A 19,763-nucleotide genomic window follows, 5' to 3' on the forward strand; every position below is an offset into this window, starting at 1 on the left:
TATCCAATTTATTGTGTTATGTGGAAATCCCCTCTGAGCCTGCTTACGTTAGCTGCATGATCAAAATCCACCTTAGTTTGGATGAAGCCTGGGCTGGAATGTGAAGCTAACTGAAGCTGGCTAGCTTTATAAAAGTCTTGAGTAGATCTAGTTTCAAATCCTAGTATACCTCTCAGATAGCGACTCTAGAAGCGGGCAATTCTACAGTTTGCTTTGGGTCCCGTCTGAAGGTACGATGCAACGCTAGCTAATATTAGCCACTAGCTAGCCAACACCAGATAACTAGCGTAGCAAGCCATCTCCATAAGAGGCAAATACATGTATATTGTATGTACGCTACCATAGTTTATATCGAGCTCAGATAGCAACCCTAGACACCAGGAAATTCTAGGGTTTTCTCTGAGTCTTGTGAAGAAACATCATCCTGCTAACTAGCAACACTAGCCCTCTGTTTCCCACTACGGCACTGGCTAAGGACCACCATCGCCTGCATTGGATTGGTGAAGTGACATTTTAAAAATGACTTGTTTCCAAAAATTCGAAAAAATAAAAAACAGAACTTTCGCTATGAAGCCCTTAAATAAGATCTGGTGCAACCAATTACCTTCAGAAGTCACATAATTAGTTAAATAAAGTCCATCTGTGTGCAATCTAAGTGTCACATGATCTCAGTTTACATACACCTGTTCTGAAAGGCCCCAGAGTCAGCAACACCACTAAGCAAGGGGCACCATGAAGACCAGGGAGCTCTCTAAACAGGTCTGGGACAAAGTTGTGGAGAAGTACAGATCAGGTTGGGTTATAAAAAAATATCAGAAACTTTGAACATCCCACGAAGCACCATCAAAACCATTATTAAAAAATGGAAATATAGCACCACAACAAACCTGCCAAGAGAGGGCCGCCCAACAAAACTCACAGACCAGGCAAGGAGGGCATTAATCAGAGAGGCGACAAAGAGACCAAAGATAACCCTGAAGGAGCTGCAAAGCCCCACAGCGGATTATCTGTCCATAGGACCACTTTAAGCCGTACACACCACAGAGCTGGGCTTTATGGAAGAGTGGCCAGAAAAAAGCTATTGCTTAAAGAAAAAATTAGCAAACACGTTTGGTGTTCGCCAAAAGGAACGTGGGAGACTCCCCAAACATATGAAAGAAGGTACTCTGGTCAGATGAGACTAAAATTGAGCTTTTTGGATATCAAGGAAAACACTATGTCTGGCGCAAACCCAACTCCTTTCATCACCCCGAGAACACCATCCCCACAGTAGTGAAGCATGGTGGTGGCAGCATCATGCTGTGGGGATGTTTTTCATCAGCAGGGACTAGGAAACTGGTCAGAATTGAAGGAATGATGGATGGAGCTAAATACAGGGAAATTCTTGAGGGAAACCTGTTTCAGTCTTCCAGAGATTTGAGACTGGGACGGAGGTTTGCCTTCCAGCAGGACAATGACCCTAAGCATACTGCTAAAGCAACACTCAAGTGGTTAAGGGGTAACATCTTAATGTTTTGGAATGGCCTAGTCAAAGCCCAGACCTCAATCCAATTGAGAATCTGTGGTATGACTTAAAGATTGCTGTACACCAGCGGAACCCATCCAACTTGAAGGAGCTGGCTGGGGCAGTTTTTGCCTTGAAGAATGGGCAAAAATCCCAGTGGCTAGATGTGCCAAGCTTATAGAAACATACCCCAAGAGACTTGCAACTGTAATTGCTGCAAAAGATAGCTCTACAAAGAATTGAATTTGGGGGTATTTCTTTTGTCTTATTTCTTGTTTGTTTCACAATAAAAAAAGATTTTGCATCTTCAAAGTGGTAGGCATGTTGTGTATATTAAATGATACAAACCCCCCAAAAATACATTTTAAATCCAGGTTGTAAGCCAACAAAATAGGAAAAATGCCAAGAGGGGTGAATACTTTCGCAAGCCACTGTAAGGGTACCCCAGGTTTTTCTTTAAAGTTTGCAACCGTTTATTGACTGATATCAAATGTGTATGTTTTACTGGCGAATGACAATGAGTTGTTGCTATGAGTTTATGAAGTCTATTGATTGAGCATGGTGCCATACTGATTGGTTTATTTTGAAGTCTTGATTGAGCATGGTGCCATACTGATTGGTTTATTTTGAAGTCTTGATTGAGCATGGTGCCATACTGATTGGTTTATTTTGAAGTCTTGATTGAGCATGGTGCCATACTGATTGGTTTATTTTGAAGTCTTGATTGAGCATGGTGCCATACTGATTGGTTTATTTTGAAGTCTTGATTGAGCATGGGTTTATTTTGCCATGGTGCCATACTGATTGGTTTATTTTGAAGTCTTGATTGAGCATGGTGCCATACTGATTGGTTTATTTTGACGTGTGGATTGAGCATGGTGCCATACTGATTGGTTTATTTTGAAGTCTTGATTGAGCATGGTGCCATACTGATTGGTTTATTTTGAAGTCTTGATTGAGCATGATGCCATACTGATTGGTTTATTTTGAAGTCTTGATTGAGCATGGTGCCATACTGATTGGTTTATTTTGAAGTCTTGATTGAGCATGGTGCCATACTGATTGGTTTATTTTGAAGTCTTGATTGAGCATGGTGCCATACTGATTGGTTTATTTTGAAGTCTTGATTGAGCATGGTGCCATACTGATTGGTTTATTTTGAAGTCTTGATTGAGCATGGTGCCATACTGATTGGTTTATTTTGAAGTGTGGATTGAGCATGGTGCCATACTGATTGGTTTATTTTGAAGTCTTGATTGAGCATGGTGCCATATCAGGTTATGCTCAAGGTTTTTGAATTTTGAGGACACACCTGTGGTTATTTAATTGTAGTTAGACCCCATACCACCCCGTTAGACCACTAACAACCATACTTCACCCTGGTTAGGAAAAGGTGTGTTACAGGTGAAAGGTAGAGTGTGATCTGAGATTTTCCCCACTGCCAACTTAAACTCAGACCGACTCAAACCTCTGTCTCTGGTAGTTTCCCTGCTGTCACTTCTCAGGGGGGCTTCAGTCCTTCTTTCCCCCTGCTGAGGGGACCCTGGCTGGGCCATGGGGCTTGAGGACCCCACCTCTCTGGTTCTACAGCCGCGGGGTCTCCTGGGCACCACTGCAGGGGCCAGGGCGCAGCCAGGGAGGGGGCTGTTCCTGTGAGCGTCAGCATGCGACGAGGGGGCGGCCTGACGGGCGGTCTCAGGAGACAACGGAAGCTCAGCACTTCTGCCCTGCCCATCCATCAGAACTCCTTCCGGTCTTCCCTCGTCATCGGAAAATGCCTCATTCACATATCCTTCTGCCCTCCCCTCCCTCTCACACCTCCCTTTCACCCTCTCCCCTCCCTCACCCCTCCCCTCCTTCTCACCAATTGCCTCCCGTTTCTCAATGGAAGCAGGCAAGCAAACGGGGCGAGCAATGTCAGAAGTCTTGGACACAACAACAGTGGGGTACACACAGCTAATGTCCTCGTCTTTCTCCTCACAGTAATACTTACCAACAAACGCACCAAACTCTACAGCAAAGGCAGAGGTGGAAGCAGAGGTTCTGTCTTTGTCTGGCCCAGCCAGGCTGAGTTCTGGGTGGCTGGAGACAGAGGGCTGGGAGGGGGTAGAGCTGACGTAGAAAGCAGCCCTAGCAGAGGGCACGCTGGGCAGGCTGGAGGGGCAGTCAGAGATGCCCACCTGCACTGGACGGGTCAGCTGCCACTGGGTGAAGGAATGGCCGCGTAGCCGCAGCTCTGGAGGACTGACAGTAGGGGGCGCCGGAGCTGGGCAGAGGGAGAAGGCACTGTGACTGGCACTGCCACCCGTGGAGGATCCAGCCTCTATAGCAGTAGTAGCTTGGTGCCCCAGCCCAGCCCAGTCTCCTCTCCTCTCTGGGGGACTGAGCGTCAGTGGCGGGTTTGGGTCCACCCCACTCCCAAACAGAGAATCAGCCATGTTGCCCCCCACCACCACCCCGGACACCTGGGGGAAGGAGGAACCAAAGTAGGCGCCCACGCTACGTTTGACCCCCTTGGATTGGGGGGTAGGGTCCTGGGGGGTGGGGGCCAGGCTGGGGGCAAAGTTTTTGGACAGACTGAGCTCCCTGGTGATCTGGTTATGGACCTTGCTGGCTTCAGAGGCCCTCTGGGCGGTCAGGGTCTTCAGAGTGTCCACGGTCAGAGCTGACAGGTCCTGAAGGTGGCCGATCTGAGAGTCCAGCGTGTGGAGGGAACGCTTGATGAAGTTCACTCTGTTACCGACCTCCTTCAGCTGGATACACATGGTCTCAACCCTGAGGAGAGAAAGGAGAAACACATCTATGTTGCCACAGAGTTCAATATTCAATTAACCTCCTAATCCTCTTATGTTATATATACACAATAACTGTTACTGTCAGCGCAAGGGTCAAATAAAAACTGGGGTGAATGGTAACTAATGTAACAGTTACCTGTCTGAGGTGAGGCGGATGCGCTCATCGCTCCCTGAGTGGAACTGGTCGTTTTTCTCATGGAAGTAAGTCTCCACACACTGCTCCTCAAAGTCATGGAGCTTCTTCTGATCCTCCTCCGTTAGAAACAACTCTGGAGGGAGGAAGGGAGGGAAGGAAAGATGGGAAGGGAGAGGATGAAGAGCGTTCTAGTTTCAACAAGGCATTTCACCTCTTTTACAGATCAACGTAACTACTAGTACACATTTTCAAATAAGTTATTGTAGCTGCATATATTTTTGCTGATAAACTAGAGATCCCAGAGACACCTATACATATTATAGTCTGTTCATACACTACTGGTGTCCCCCAGAGCTCAGTACTAGGGCCTCTCTTGTTCTCTCTGATCACCAAGTGGTTCTGTCAGATCCGCATTTTAGAGCAATAAATGGTAGTTCCCGTACTTGGTCCGTAAGAGTGACTGTCCTTCTTCCTCTTGTGACAGATGCAGGAGCAGAAAGAGACGAGGTGGGAGAGGAGGATGAGGGGAGGAGGGAGGACTGGCTTCTCATGGTAGGCCATGACGAAATGATACCTCTGGTACTTCCATACCAGATTACTGATTGACATCACTTGGAGGTACACATTACTGAGGAGAAGAGAGAGATGGCAAAAATAGATATACACAGTGATGTAGAAAATTGGGGAAAAACATGATAATGTTATTAATGAATAATGAGAATAGTATTGGTCACAGAACAGCGCTCTGTGGAACACCATTGTGTGTGTAGTCTTACTTGAAGAAGGCGATGAGAAGGTTAACTATCAATATGTATTGGACAAAGAGGTAGACTGCTTGTAGGAAAGGAGTGATCCACACTGAAGTGGAGCACAGGGATTTCACATTCGTATCAGTATTATTGGCACACACTGTGGAGAGAGGGGACTGGGTCAGAGACACACACACGGTGCTTCACACATCCCAACACCAATAACACACACATCCCAAACAACACACAGTGACAAGTGTAGATCATTCACACACACACACCACACCTCTAAACTCCATGCACTGGTTTTGTACAGCCAGATTAAGCTTTCTACTGTCTTTGTCTCTACAGATTTTTGTTGTTGTTGTTGTTGTCTAGGAGTAAACATAATTTGGGTCAGTAAAACCAGCGACTACCATCTAATTTGTAGAATAACATTTCATTATACTGCACAGTATCTACTGCTACTGTATACATTCTGCTCTATATATCAACAGGTAGTCTCTTCCCACAGCCGCTGTATCTCCCACACAACTGGGGTGGAGCTCCCTGAGTCTGATGAGCGAGACAGGTAGCTGCGATTACTATACAGTGAGGGGGAAAAGTACTTGATCCCCTGCTGATTTTGTACATTTGCCCACTGACAAAGAAATGATCAGTCTATAATTTTAATGGTAGGTTTATTTGAACAGTGAGAGACAGAATAACAACAAAAATCTAGAAAAACGCATGTCAAAAATGTTGATAAATTGATTTGCATTTATTTATTTTTTTACCCTCTTTTCCTCCCCAATTTCACGGTGTCCAATTCTCAGTAGCTACTATCTTGTCTCATCGCTACAACTCCCGTACGGGCTCGGGAGAGACGAAGGACAAAGTCATGCGTCCTCCGATACACAATCCAACCAAGCCGCACTGCTTCTTAACACAGCGTGCATCCAACCCGGAAGCCAGCCGCACCAATGTGTCGGAGGAAACACCGTGCACATGGTGACCTTGGTTAGCGCGCACTGCGCACATCGCGCACCGCCACAGGAGTCGCTGGTGCGCGATGAGACAAGGATATCCCTACCGGACAAACCCTCCCTAACCCGGACGATGCTAGGCCAATTGTGCGTCGCCCCACTGAGCTCCCGGTCGCGGCCGGTTACGACAGAGCCTGGGCGCGAACACAGAGTCTCTGTTGGCACAGCGCCCTTAACCACTGCGCCACCCGGGAGGCCTGATTTGCATTTTAATGAGGGAAATAAGTACTTGACCCCTCTGCAAAACATGACTTAGTACTTGGTGGAAAACCCCTTGTTGGCAATCAGAGGTCAGACGTTTCTTGTAGTTGGCCACCAGGTTTGCACACATCTCAGGAGGGATTTTGCCCCACTCCTCTTTGCAGATCTTTGGCAACTCAAACCTTCAGCTCCCTCCACAGATTTTCTATGTGATTACAACTTCCGGGTTGGAGCGAGCGGTCGCATCCGAGCGCTTCGGTCTGCAGGTAGTATAACTTTTCATTACATTTCATTATAGTACAACGGTTTGATTTGTCTAATCTTAGCAATTTCTTCTTAGCTAGCTACATAGCCGTCTTTGTATCAAAGATAATTGCGTAATTATCGTATTTCGTCGTCCTAACGTAGTCTACACTGCTATCTGCCCAGCAGCTAGCCAGCTAGCAAACGTCCACCGTCTTCCGAATACCAGCACTGTAAAAAACTATTACACTCAACTGAACGACTTGATTAGTGTAGTGTTAGCTAGCTACATAGTTGTCTTTGCGGTCTTCGTATCCAAGATAATTGTGTAGTTTAGAGTGTGTAGTCTTAGAGTGATTATCTTAATTTACCGAGGTTAGCTAGCCAGCTATTTGTCGTCCTTAACGTAGGAGACACTGCTAGCTAGCCAACAACAGACGGAGCTGCTCTTCCTCCCGGGGAAGGACTGCCCGTTCCATGATCTCGCCATCACGGTTGACAACTCCATCGTGTCCTCCTCCCAGAGCGCTAAGAACCTTGGCGTGATCCTGGACAACACCCTGTCGTTCTCAACTAACATAAAGGCGGTGGCCCGTTCCTGTAGGTTCATGCTCTACAACATCCGCAGAGTACGACCCTGCCTCACACAGGAAGCGGCGCAGGTCCTAATCCAGGCACTTGTCATCTCCCGTCTGGATTACTGCAACTCGCTGTTGGCTGGGCTCCCTGCCTGTGCCATTAAACCCCTACAACTCATCCAGAACGCCGCAGCCCGTCTGGTGTTCAACCTTCCCAAGTTCTCTCACGTCACCCCGCTCCTCCGCTCTCTCCACTGGCTTCCAGTTGAAGCTCGCATCCGCTACAAGACCATGGTGCTTGCCTACGGAGCTGTGAGGGGAACGGCACCTCAGTACCTCCAGGCTCTGATCAGGCCCTACACCCAAACAAGGGCACTGCGTTCATCCACCTCTGGCCTGCTCGCCTCCCTACCACTGAGGAAGTACAGTTCCCGCGCAGCCCAGTCAAAACTGTTCGCTGCTCTGGCCCCCCAATGGTGGAACAAACTCCCTCACGACGCCAGGACAGCGGAGTCAATCACCACCTTCCGGAGACACCTGAAACCCCACCTCTTTCAGGAATACCTAGGATAGGATAAAGTAATCCTTCTCACCCCCCCTTAAAAGATTTAGATGCACTATTGTAAAGTGGCTGTTCCACTGGATGTCTTAAGGTGAATGCACCAATTTGTAAGTCGCTCTGGATAAGAGCGTCTGCTAAATGACTTAAATGTAATGATGTAAATGTAATGTCTGGAGACTGGCTAAGCCACTCCAGGACCTTCATGTGCTTCTTCTTGAGCCACTCCTTTGTTGCCTTGGCCTTGTGTTTTGGGTCATTGTCATGCTGGAATACCCATCCACGACACATTTTCAAGCCATGGCTGAGGGAAGGAGGTTCTCACCCAAGATTTGGCGGTACATGGCCCTGTCCATCGTCCCATTGATGCGGTGAAGTTGTCCTGTCCCCTTAGCAGAAACTTCCATGTTTGACGGTGGGGATGATGTTCTTGGGGTCATAGGTATCATTCCTCCTCCTCCAAACACAGCGAGGTGAGTTGATGCCAAAGAGCTCCATTTTGGTTTCATCTGACCACTACACTTTCACCCAGTTGTCCTCTGAATGATTCAGATGTTCATTGGCAAACTTCAGACAGGCATGTACATGTGCTTTCTTGAGCAGGGGGACCTTGCGGGCGCTGCAGGATTTCAGTCCTTCACGGCGTAGCCTGTTACCAATTGTTTTCTTGGTGACTATGGTCCCAGTTGCCTTGAGATCATTGACAAGATCCTCCCGTGTAGTTCTGGGCTGATTCCTCACCGTTCTCATGATCATTGCAACTCCACGAGGTGAGATCTTGCATGGAGCCCCAGGCCGAGGGAGATTGACAGTTCTTTTGAGTTTCTTCCATTTGCGAATAATTGCACCAACTGTTGTCACCTTCTCACCAAGCTGCTTGGCGATGGTCTTGTAGTCCATTCCAGCCTTGTGTAGGTCTACAATCTTGTCCCTGACATCCTTGGAGAGCTCTTTGGTCTTGGTGGAGTTTGGAATCTGATTGATTGATTGCATCTGTGGACAGGTGTCTTTTATACAGGTAACAAACAGATTAGGAGCACTCCCTTTGAGTGTCAGCTCGTTACCTGTATAAAAGACACCTGGGAGACAGACATCTTTCTGATTGTGAGGGGGTCAAATACTTATTTCCCCTCATTAAAATGCAAATCAATTTATAACATTTTTGACATGTGTTTTTCTGGACTTTTTAGTTGTTATTCTGTCTCTCAGTGTTCAAATACACCTACCATTATAATTATAGACTGATCATTTCTTTGTCAGTGGGTAAACGTACAAAATCAGCAGGGGATCAAAACTTTTTCCCTCACTGTATATTACACAATGTATCTTCCGTAATTATCATTACTCAATATCATAAACACACTATCTCAAATGTGCTCTATGCAGCAAATCTGAATGTCACTTAGTCTCCTATTGACATAATTGCGAGACTAAGTAAAAAGTTCCCTTAACCGGAAGTGAGGAATTACCCCCATGTGTGAGGAATTACCCCCATGTGTACAACAATGTTTACTAAATATTACAGGATGAGGCATTTAACGCTGGTTCCTACTTCACAGTAGGGCCGATTCAAAATACGTTTTCCCCCCAGAAATGGCTTCTTGAACATGTGAACTTTCATGTGCCTTAAATACAAACTTGTATGGGATTGGTAAATATGAATAAAAATGTCAAATGTGCCTAGTTTAGCCAAGGAGAAAGCACTGAGCTATACTGGGAGAAAGACAGGATATTTCCTGGGTAGTCATGATTGGCTGAGATAATGGTTGGGTATGCCGAGATATGATCCCTGATTGGTTTGTCATGTCACAGGCTTCTGTATTTAACAGAATGGGCTCTTCTCTGGTAAGTTCACAGATCATCTTTATCACAGATGTTTGGAAAGATAACTATGGAAAACAAATCACTTACATTTGACATGCTTCAAGAGAAATCTGGACACTAAACTAAAGCCCTGATTGTTTAAAAGCTGCTGTTCTCTACCATTGCTGGCTATACCTCCCCTAACAGGGGCCGACTGGCTGTGTCCCCAATCAACTCCTAGCCCCTACCTCCTAAGAACTTGATTACTTATGAAAGAACTGGATAGGCATAGTAAAACATATGCATATCCAACCACGGGTCTAGGGTCTCATTCTGTACTCTAAATCAAAATCATTTAAACACAGCGACTGTGTGAGGTGACTGTGTGAGGCGACTGCAGTGCGGTGCAGGACGCGTTGATTAGACCAAACCTGGGTTTTTGATTGATTTCCAGTGCTAATCAGCTTCTCATGCCGTGGTGAGAATCCTTAAGAAAACTCTTACCATCGTAGTCGTTTATACCAGGCTCGTCTTCCTTACCGTCAATTTCATAGGCATACACTTCCCCGTACATCATCCAGTACGGCTGGAAGACCACATCTTTGAGCAGCGTCCAACTGGGCTCCTCATTTGGGTACAGGATGGCTTTCCGCGGCACGCCATAACTCAACAACACCACCGCCATGATCACCACAATATAAAACATATTGGCCACCTAGAGGAATATATATGACACACATGATCATTATCCTATACATGATCATAATATATACACATTACAGGATGGCTTAGAGGAATAACATGTATATTACATACACACATTACAGGATGGCTTTCTGGGGCATGCCATAACTCAACACCAGCGCCACCTAGAGGAATAACATGTATATTACATACACACATTACAGGATGGCTTTCTGGGGCATGCCATAACTCAACACCAGCGGAATATAGAGGAATATATACATTGTCCTATACATTATCACAACAATATAAAACAGCTATCTGTAGGAATAGAGACATTACCACCACTATATTAAGGGCATGTGCATGCAGTTAACCAGGTCCAAGTTCCTGGGAAATACTGATAGAATTTCCGGACTCACAGCTACGGCGCCTCAGAATGAACAGAACTGGTGCTGGATCCCCGTAGTCTATCAAAACATGTTGATATATAGAGGTAACTGCCACTATGTAAAACATGTTGTTGATATATAGAGGTAACTGCCACTATGTAAACCATGTTGTTGATATATAGAGGTAACTGCCACTATGTAAACCATGTTGTTGATATATAGAGGTAACTGCCACTATGTAAAACATGTTGTTGATATATAGAGGTAACTGCCACTATGTAAAACATGTTGTTGATATATAGAGGTAACTGCCACTATGTAAACCATGTTGTTGATATATAGAGGTAACTGCCACTATGTAAAACATGTTGTTGATATATAGAGGTAACTGCCACTATGTAAAACATGTTGTTGATATATAGAGGTAACTGCCACTATGTAAAACATGTTGTTGATATATAGAGGTAACTGCCACTATGTAAAACATGTTGATATATAGAGGTAACTGCCACTATGTAAAACATGTTGTTGATAGTAGACATTACTGCCGCTATGTAAAACATGTTGTTGATATATAGAGGTAACTGCCACTATGTAAAACATGTTGTTGATATATAGAGGTAACTGCCACTATGTAAAACATGTTGATATATAGAGGTAACTGCCACTATGTAAACCATGTTGTTGATATATAGATGGTAACTGGTAAAACATGTTGTTGATAACTGCCACTATGTAAAACATGTTGTTGATATATAGAGGTAACTGCCACTATGTAAAACATGTTGTTGATATATAGAGGTAACTGCCACTATGTAAAACATGTTGTATATAGATAACTGCCACTAGTAAAACATGTTGTAACTGCCACTATGTAAAACATGTTGTTGATATATAGAGGTAACTGCCACTATGTAAAACATGTTGTTGATATATAGATATATAGGTAACTGCCACTATGTAAAACATGTTGTTGATATATAGAGGTAACTGCCACTATGTAAAACATGTTGTTGATATATAGAGGTAACTGCCACTATGTAAAACATGTTGTTGATATATAGAGGTAACTGCCACTATGTAAAACATGTTGTTGATATATAGAGGTAACTGCCACTATGTAAAACATGTTGTTGATATATAGAGGTTGTTGCCACTATGTAAAACTGCCACTATGTAAAACATGTTGTTGATATATAGAGGTAACTGCCACTATGTAAAACATGTTGTTGATATATAGAGGTAACTGCCACTATGTAAAACATGTTGATATATAGAGGTAACTGCCACTATGTAAACCATGTTGTTGATATATAGAGGTAACTGCCACTATGTAAAACATGTTGTTGATATATAGAGGTAACTGCCACTATGTAAACCATGTTGTTGATATATAGAGGTAAATGCCACTATGTAAACCATGTTGTTGATATATAGAGGTAACTGCCACTATGTAAACCATGTTGTTGATATATAGAGGTAACTGCCACTATGTAAACCATGTTGTTGATATATAGAGGTAACTGCCACTATGTAAACCATGTTGTTGATATATAGAGGTAACTGCCACTATGTAAACCATGTTGTTGATATATAGAGGTAACTGCCACTATGTAAAACATGTTGTTGATATATAGAGGTAACTGCCACTATGTAAACCATGTTGTTGATATATAGAGGTAACTGCCACTATGTAAAACATGTTGTTGATATATAGAGGTAACTGCCACTATGTAAACCATGTTGTTGATATATAGAGGTAACTGCCACTATGTAAAACATGTTGTTGATATATAGAGGTAACTGCCACTATGTAAACCATGTTGATATATAGAGGTAACTGCCACTATGTAAACCATGTTGATATATAGAGGTAACTGCCACTATGTAAAACATGTTGATATATAGAGGTAACTGCCACTATGTAAACCATGTTGTTGATATATAGAGGTAACTGCCACTATGTAAAACATGTTGATATATAGAGGTAACTGCCACTATGTAAACCATGTTGTTGATATATAGAGGTAACTGCCACTATGTAAACCATGTTGTTGATATATAGAGATAACTGCCATGTTGATATATAGAGGTAACTGCCACTATGTAAAACATGTTGTTGATAGTAGACATTACTGCCGCTATGTAAAACATGTTGTTGATATATAGAGGTAAATGCCACTATGTAAAACATGTTGTTGATATATAGAGGTAACTGCCACTATGTAAAATATGTTGATATATAGAGGTAACTGCCACTATGTAAACCATGTTGTTGATATATAGAGGTAACTGCCACTATGTAAACCATGTTGTTGATATATAGAGGTAACTGCCACTATGTAAACCATGTTGTTGATATATAGAGGTAACTGCCACTATGTAAAACATGTTGTTGATATATAGAGGTAACTGCCACTATGTAAACCATGTTGTTGATATAGAGGTAACTGCCACTATGTAAAACATGTTGTTGATATATAGAGGTAACTGCCACTATGTAAAACATGTTGATATATAGAGGTAACTGCCACTATGTAAAACATGTTGTTGATATATAGAGGTAACTGCCACTATGTAAAACATGTTGATATATAGAGGTAACTGCCAAATTAAAAGGAAACACTTAGGTGAATGACAGATACAAAGTATATTGAAAGCAGGTGCTCCCACACAGGTGTGGTTCCTGAGTTAATTAAGCTATTAACATCCAAAAGAAAATGGGGTCTCAAAGGAGCCTAGGGGGGGTTTAAAGGGTGTGTGTCTCAGTCACCAGATCTCAACCCAATTGAACATTAATGGGAGATTCTGGAACAGCGCCTGAGACAATGTTTTCTATCAACAAAACACCATTCTAGCTCCAACAGGGCAGTAAAATCTAGAAATACAATACAGACACCCCCCCCAAAAAAAAAAAAGAAATATCAGAAGGAGCAATATCAGAGTCCGGAAAATAAACAACTCCTCCCACTTCCCTCCTACCCTGGAGGGGAGCCTGCCACCTATTGGTCACCACGCACCTCATTCAATGTAATCAACCAGATCATGTCCACCTGAGAGGCGGGGCTACCCCTTTAAAAACACCCCCACCTCCAATCATTAGCCTCTTTCAAAGCAAACCAGCATGGAACCCTAGAGATGTGCTATTGACTGAAAACCATCCAATCTACCGTCACACATTACCTAAATAAATTGGTCAAAGGCTACCTTCCTCTCACCTTGTGTTCTTAAGGGCTCTCCACAGCGATTTCCCAGTCTACGCAAACCAACCTCCGTCGGAAAGCCTTTTACAGACACGCCCATTGGAGTTGTCTCCCGCACCTCAGTTTCTTTGAGCTATTTTTCAGTGTGTAAGGACAGTATATGAATATAAAATGTCTACAGCTGTAGTTACTGTATATAGGATGAGCCATGACTAGAATACAGTATATACAGTGGGGCAAAAAAGTATTTAGTCAGACACCAATTGTGCAAGTTCTCCCACTTAAATATGAGGCCTGTAATTTTCCTCATAGGTACACTTCAACTATGACAGACAAAAAGAGAAGAAAAAAAATCCAGAAAATCACAGTAGGATTTTTTATGAATTTATTTGCAAATTATGGTGGAAAATAAGTATTTGGTCAATAACAAAAGTTTCTCAATACTTTGTTATATACCCTTTGTTGGCAATGACAGAGGTCAAATGTTTTCTTTAAGTCTTTCACACACTGTTGCTGGTATTTTGTCCCATTCCTCCATGCAGATCTCCTCTAGAGCAGTGATGGTTTGGGGCTGTTGCTGGGCAACACGGACCTTCAACTCCCTCCAAAGATTTTCTATGGGGTTGAGATCTGGAGACTGGCTAGGCCACTCCAGGACCTTGAAATGCTTCTTACGAAGCCACTCCTTCGTTGCCCGGGCGGTGTGTTTGGGATCATTGTCATGCTGAAAGACCAAGCCACGTTTCATCTTCAATAGCCTTGCTGATGGAAGGAGGTTTTCACTCAAAATCTCACGATACATGGCCCCATTCATTCTTTCCTTTACACGGATCAGTCGTCCTGGTCCCTTTGCAGAAAAACAGCCCCAAAGCATGATGTTTCCACCCCCATGCTTCACAGTAGGTATGGTGTTCTTTGGATGCAACTCAGCATTCTTTGTCCTCCAAACACGACGAGTTGAGTTTTTACCAAAAAGTTATATTTTGGTATCATCTGACCATATGACATTCTCCCAATCTTCTTTTGGATCATCCAAATGCTCTCTAGCAAAGTTCAGACGGGCCTGGAGATGTACTGGCTCAAACAGGGGGACATGTCTGGCACTGCAGGATTTGAGTCCCTGGCGGCGTAGTGTGTTACTGATGGTAGGCTTTGTTACTTTGGTCCCAGCTCTCTGCAGGTCATTCACTAGGTCCCCCCGTGTGGTTCTGGGATTTTTGTGATCATTTTGATCTTGCGTGGAGCCCCAGATCGAGGGAGATCATCAGTGGTCTTGTATGTCTTCCATTTCCTAATCATTGCTCCCACAGTTGATTTCTTCAAACCAAGCTGCTTACCTATTGCAGATTCAGTCTTCCCAGCCTGGTGCAGGTCTACAATTTTGTTTCTGGTGTCCTTTGACAGCTCTTTGGTCTTGGCCATAGTGGAGTTTGGAGTGTGACTGTTTGAGGTTGTGGACAGGTGTCTTTTATACTGATAACAAGTTCAAACAGGTGCCATTAATACAGGTAATGAGTGGAGGACAGAGGAGCCTCTTAAAGAAGAAGTTGCAGGTCTGTGAGAGAAATCTTGCTTGTTTGTAGGTGACCAAATACTTATTTTCCACCATAATTTGCAAATACATTCATTAAAAATACTACAAAGTGATTTTCTGGATTTTTTTCCCCTCATTTTGTCTGTCATAGTTGAAGTGTACCTATGATGAAAATTACAGGACTCTCATCTTTTTAAGTGGGAGAACTTGCACAATTGGTGGCTGACTAAATACTTTTTTGCCCCACTGTACATATAAAATGGGTAGAGCTCCTCTCACTAAATTGATCACTAACCTTTTGAAGCTGAGCCATTTGCTCGTGCTCTGCTGCAGATCATAACATGGTGTCAGAAGTGCTTCAACCTTGTCAAATATATACTACAGGTGAGATTATTTCAGAGAAAATACTGTTCCTTGAGGTTTGTCAGAGTTTAGAGTGATGAAAAGCAGCTAACTGTTCTCTTCATTGAGCAGAGCAGCCCAAGTGGAGCCGTTGCTATGGATACTTACAGAATACATGCAGAGTGAGATTCGCACAGGGAGTGAGTGACAGACCGAGACGAGCAGCTAAGGGATTTACTAAACGGGAGAAGTTATTTCTGGTTTTGGGCAGGGCCGGCTCTTAATTTGGCAGAAGCAAATCGGGCTTGGGTAGGTTAAGGCCTAAACGTCACGAGCATGGGTAGGGTTTGGACTTCAGATGAATGCCTGTGCAGGGCTCTAAAAGTGGATAAAAACAGTATGTAAACATTGTTAAAGTGACTAGTGTTCAATGTCTATATGTTGGTGTTTTCTTTATTTTGGCAGTTACCTGTACATTGTCAGCTCTATACATAATATAAATGTAATCGTAATAGACAATTGAATTGACAACTCAATTGTAATAAATATTGACATTATCATCACTATATAAAATATGTTGATGTACATAATCACTGATATATAAAACATTTAGATATAAATTGAAATGTTAGCATTGAAACGCCAGCCACCCTAGTCGACTGTTCTCTATGCTACCGCACAGCAAGAGGTACCGGAGCACCACATCTAGGTCCAAAAGGCTTCTTAACATCTTCTACCCCCAAGCCATAAGACTCCTGAACAGCTAATCAAAGGGCTACCCAGACCCCTATTTTACTCTGCTGCTACTCTCAGTTTATAATCTATGCCTAGGCACTTTAACTCTACCTACATGCACATAAACTCAGCAAAAACAAAAAAAGAAACATCCCCTTTTCAGGATCCTGTCTTTCAAAGATAATTTGTAAAAATCCAAATAACTTCACAGATCTTCATTGTAAAGGTTTAAACACTGTTTCCCATGCTTTTCCCAACCATAAACAATTAATGAACAAGCGCCTGTGGAACGGTCATTAAGACACTAACAGCTTACAGACGGTAGGCAATTAAGGTCACAGTTATGAAAACTTAGGACACTAAAGAAGCCTTTCTACTGACTCTGAATAACACAAAAAGAAAGATGCTCAGGGTCCCTGCTCATCTGCGTGAACGTGCCTTAGGCAAGCTGCAAGGAGGCATGAGGACTGCAGATGTGGCCAGAGCAATAAATTGCAATGTCGGTACTATGAGACGCCTAAGACAGAGCTACAGGGAGACAGGACCGACATCTGATCGTCCTCGCAGTGACAGACCACGTGTAACAACACCTGCAACGTCGCCTACGGGCACAAACCCACTGTCGCTGGACCAGACAGAACTGGCAAAAAGTGATTGTCACTGACGAGTCACGGTTTTGTCTCACCAGGGTGATGGTCGGATTTGCGTTTATCGTCGAATGAATGAGTGTTACACCGAGGCCTGTACTCTGGAGCGGGATCGATTTGGAGGTGGAGGGTCCGTTATGGTCTGGGGCGGTGTGTCACAGCATCATCGGACTGAGCTTGTTGTCATTGCAGGCAATCTCAACGCTGTGCGTTACAAGGAAGACATCCTCCTCCCTCATGTGGTACCCTTCCTGCAGGCTCATCCTGACATGACCCTCCAGAATGACAATGCCACCAACCACACTGCTCGTTCTGTGTGTGATTTCATGCAGGATAGGAATGTCAGTGTTCTGCCATGGCCAGCGAAGAGCCCAGATCTCAATCCCATTGAGCAAGTCTGGAACCTGTTGGATCGGAGGGTGAGGGCCATTCCCCCCAGAAATGTCCGGGAACTTGCAGGTGCCTTGGTGGAAGAGTGGGGTAACATCTCACAGCAAAAACTGGCAACTCTGGTGAGGAGGAGATGAGGAGGAGATGCACTGCAGTACTAAATGCAGCTGGTGGCCACACCAGATACTGATTGTTACCTTTCATTTTGACCACCCCTATGGACACATTATTCCATTTCTGTTAGTCACATGTCTGTGGAACTTTTTCAGTTTATGTCTCAGTTGTTGAATCTTGTTATGTTCATACAAATATTTACACATGTTAAGTTTGCTGAAAATAAAAGCAGTTGACAGTGCGAGGACATTTCTTTTTTTGTTTATTACCTCAATTACCGGTGCCCCCGCACATTGACTCTGTACCGGTACCCCCTGTATAAAGCCTCCACATTGACTCTGTACCGGTACCCCCTGTATAAAGCCTCCACATTGACTCTGTACCGGTACCCCCTGTATATAGCCTCCACATTGACTCTGTACCGGTACCCCCTGTATAAAGCCTCCACATTGACTCTGTACCGGTACCCCCTGTATAAAGCCTCCACATTGACTCTGTACCGGTACCCCTGTATAAAGCCTCCACATTGACTCTGTACCGGTACCCCTGTATAAAGCCTCCACATTGACTCTGTACCGGTACCCCTGTATATAGCCTCCACATTGACTCTGTACCGGTACCCCTGTATATAGCCTCCACATTGACTCTGTACCGGTACCCCCTGTATATAGCCTCCACATTGACTCTGTACCGGTACCCCCTGTATATAGCCTCCCCTGTATATAGCCTCTTGACTCTGTACCGGTACCCCCTGTATATAGCCTCCACATTGACTCTGTACCGACTCTGTACTGTACCCCTGTATAAAGCCTCCACATTGACTCTGTACCTGTACCCCCTGTATAAAGCCTCCACATTGACTCTGTACCTGTACCCCCTGCATATTGACTCTGTACCTGTACCCCCTGTATATAGCCTCTGTACTGGTACCCCCTGTATATAGCCTCTGTACTGGTACCCCCTGTACATTGACTCAGTACTGGTACCCCCTGTATAAAGCCTCCACATTGACTCTGTACCTGTACCCCCTGTATATAGCCTCCACATTGACTCTGTACCTGGTACCCCCTGTATATAGCCTCTGTACTGGTACCCCCTGTATATAGCCTCCACATTGACTCTGTACTGGTACCCCCTGTATAAAGCCTCCACATTGACTCTGTACCGGTACCCCCTGTATAAAGCCTCCACATTGACTCTGTACCGGTACCCCCTGTATAAAGCCTCCACATTGACTCTGTACTGGTACCCCTTGTATATAGCCTCCACATTGACTCTGTACTGGTACCCCTTGTATATAGCCTCCACATTGACTCTGTACCGGTACCCCCTGTATAAAGCCTCCACATTGACTCTGTACCGGTACCCCCTGTATAAAGCCTCCACATTGACTCTGTACCGGTACCCCTTGTATATAGCCTCCACATTGACTCTGTACCGGTAACCCCTGTATATAGCCTCCACATTGACTCTGTACTGTACCCCCTGTATATAGCCCCACATGACTATATAGCCTCCACATTGACTCTGTACTGGTACCCCCTGTATATAGTCTCCACATTGACTCTGTACTGGTACCCCCTGTATAAAGCCTCCACATTGACTCTGTACTGGTACCCCTTGTATATAGTCTCCACATTGACTCTGTACTGGTACCCCCTGTATATAGCCTCTGTACCGGTACCCCCTGTATATAGACTCTGTACTGCTACCCCCTGTATAAAGCCTCCACATTGACTCTGTACTGCTACCCCCTGTATAAAGCCTCCACATTGACTCTGTACCGGTACCCCCTGTATAAAGCCTCCACATTGACTCTGTACCGGTACCCCCTGTATAAAGCCTCCACATTGACTCTGTACTGGTACCCCTTGTATATAGCCTCCACATTGACTCTGTACTGGTACCCCTTGTATATAGCCTCCACATTGACTCTGTACTGGTACCCCCTGTATATAGCCTCCACATTGACTCTGTACTGGTACCCCCTGTATAAAGCCTCGCTGTTGTTATTTTACTGCTGCCGTTTAATTATTTGTTACTTTAACTTTCTTTTTTTCTACTTATCCATTTTTACTTAACACATTTTTCTTCTTAACTTTTTAAAGCATTGTTGATTAAGGGCTCGT

At 44.1% G+C, this 19,763-nt stretch overlaps 1 protein-coding gene across 3 annotated transcripts in view; it reads right to left on the bottom strand.

The window, feature by feature from the left end:
- trpm7 (transient receptor potential cation channel, subfamily M, member 7) overlaps positions 1-19,763 on the bottom strand; it is an 86,963-nt gene that overhangs the window by 19,848 nt on the left and 47,352 nt on the right. For all 3 annotated transcript variants that reach the window (XM_065012092.1, XM_065012091.1, XM_065012090.1), the window contains exons 22-26: positions 10,134-10,308; positions 5,212-5,344; positions 4,879-5,063; positions 4,436-4,568; positions 3,498-4,279 (exon numbers count right to left, since the gene is read on the bottom strand). In XM_065012092.1, coding sequence (XP_064868164.1) covers positions 3,498-4,279; positions 4,436-4,568; positions 4,879-5,063; positions 5,212-5,344; positions 10,134-10,308 — 1,408 coding nt within the window. The remainder of the gene's footprint in view (positions 1-3,497; positions 4,280-4,435; positions 4,569-4,878; positions 5,064-5,211; positions 5,345-10,133; positions 10,309-19,763) is intronic.

The sequence above is a fragment of the Oncorhynchus nerka genome, linkage group LG27, assembly GCF_034236695.1.
Source record: "Oncorhynchus nerka isolate Pitt River linkage group LG27, Oner_Uvic_2.0, whole genome shotgun sequence".
Lineage (NCBI taxonomy): Eukaryota > Metazoa > Chordata > Actinopteri > Salmoniformes > Salmonidae > Oncorhynchus > Oncorhynchus nerka.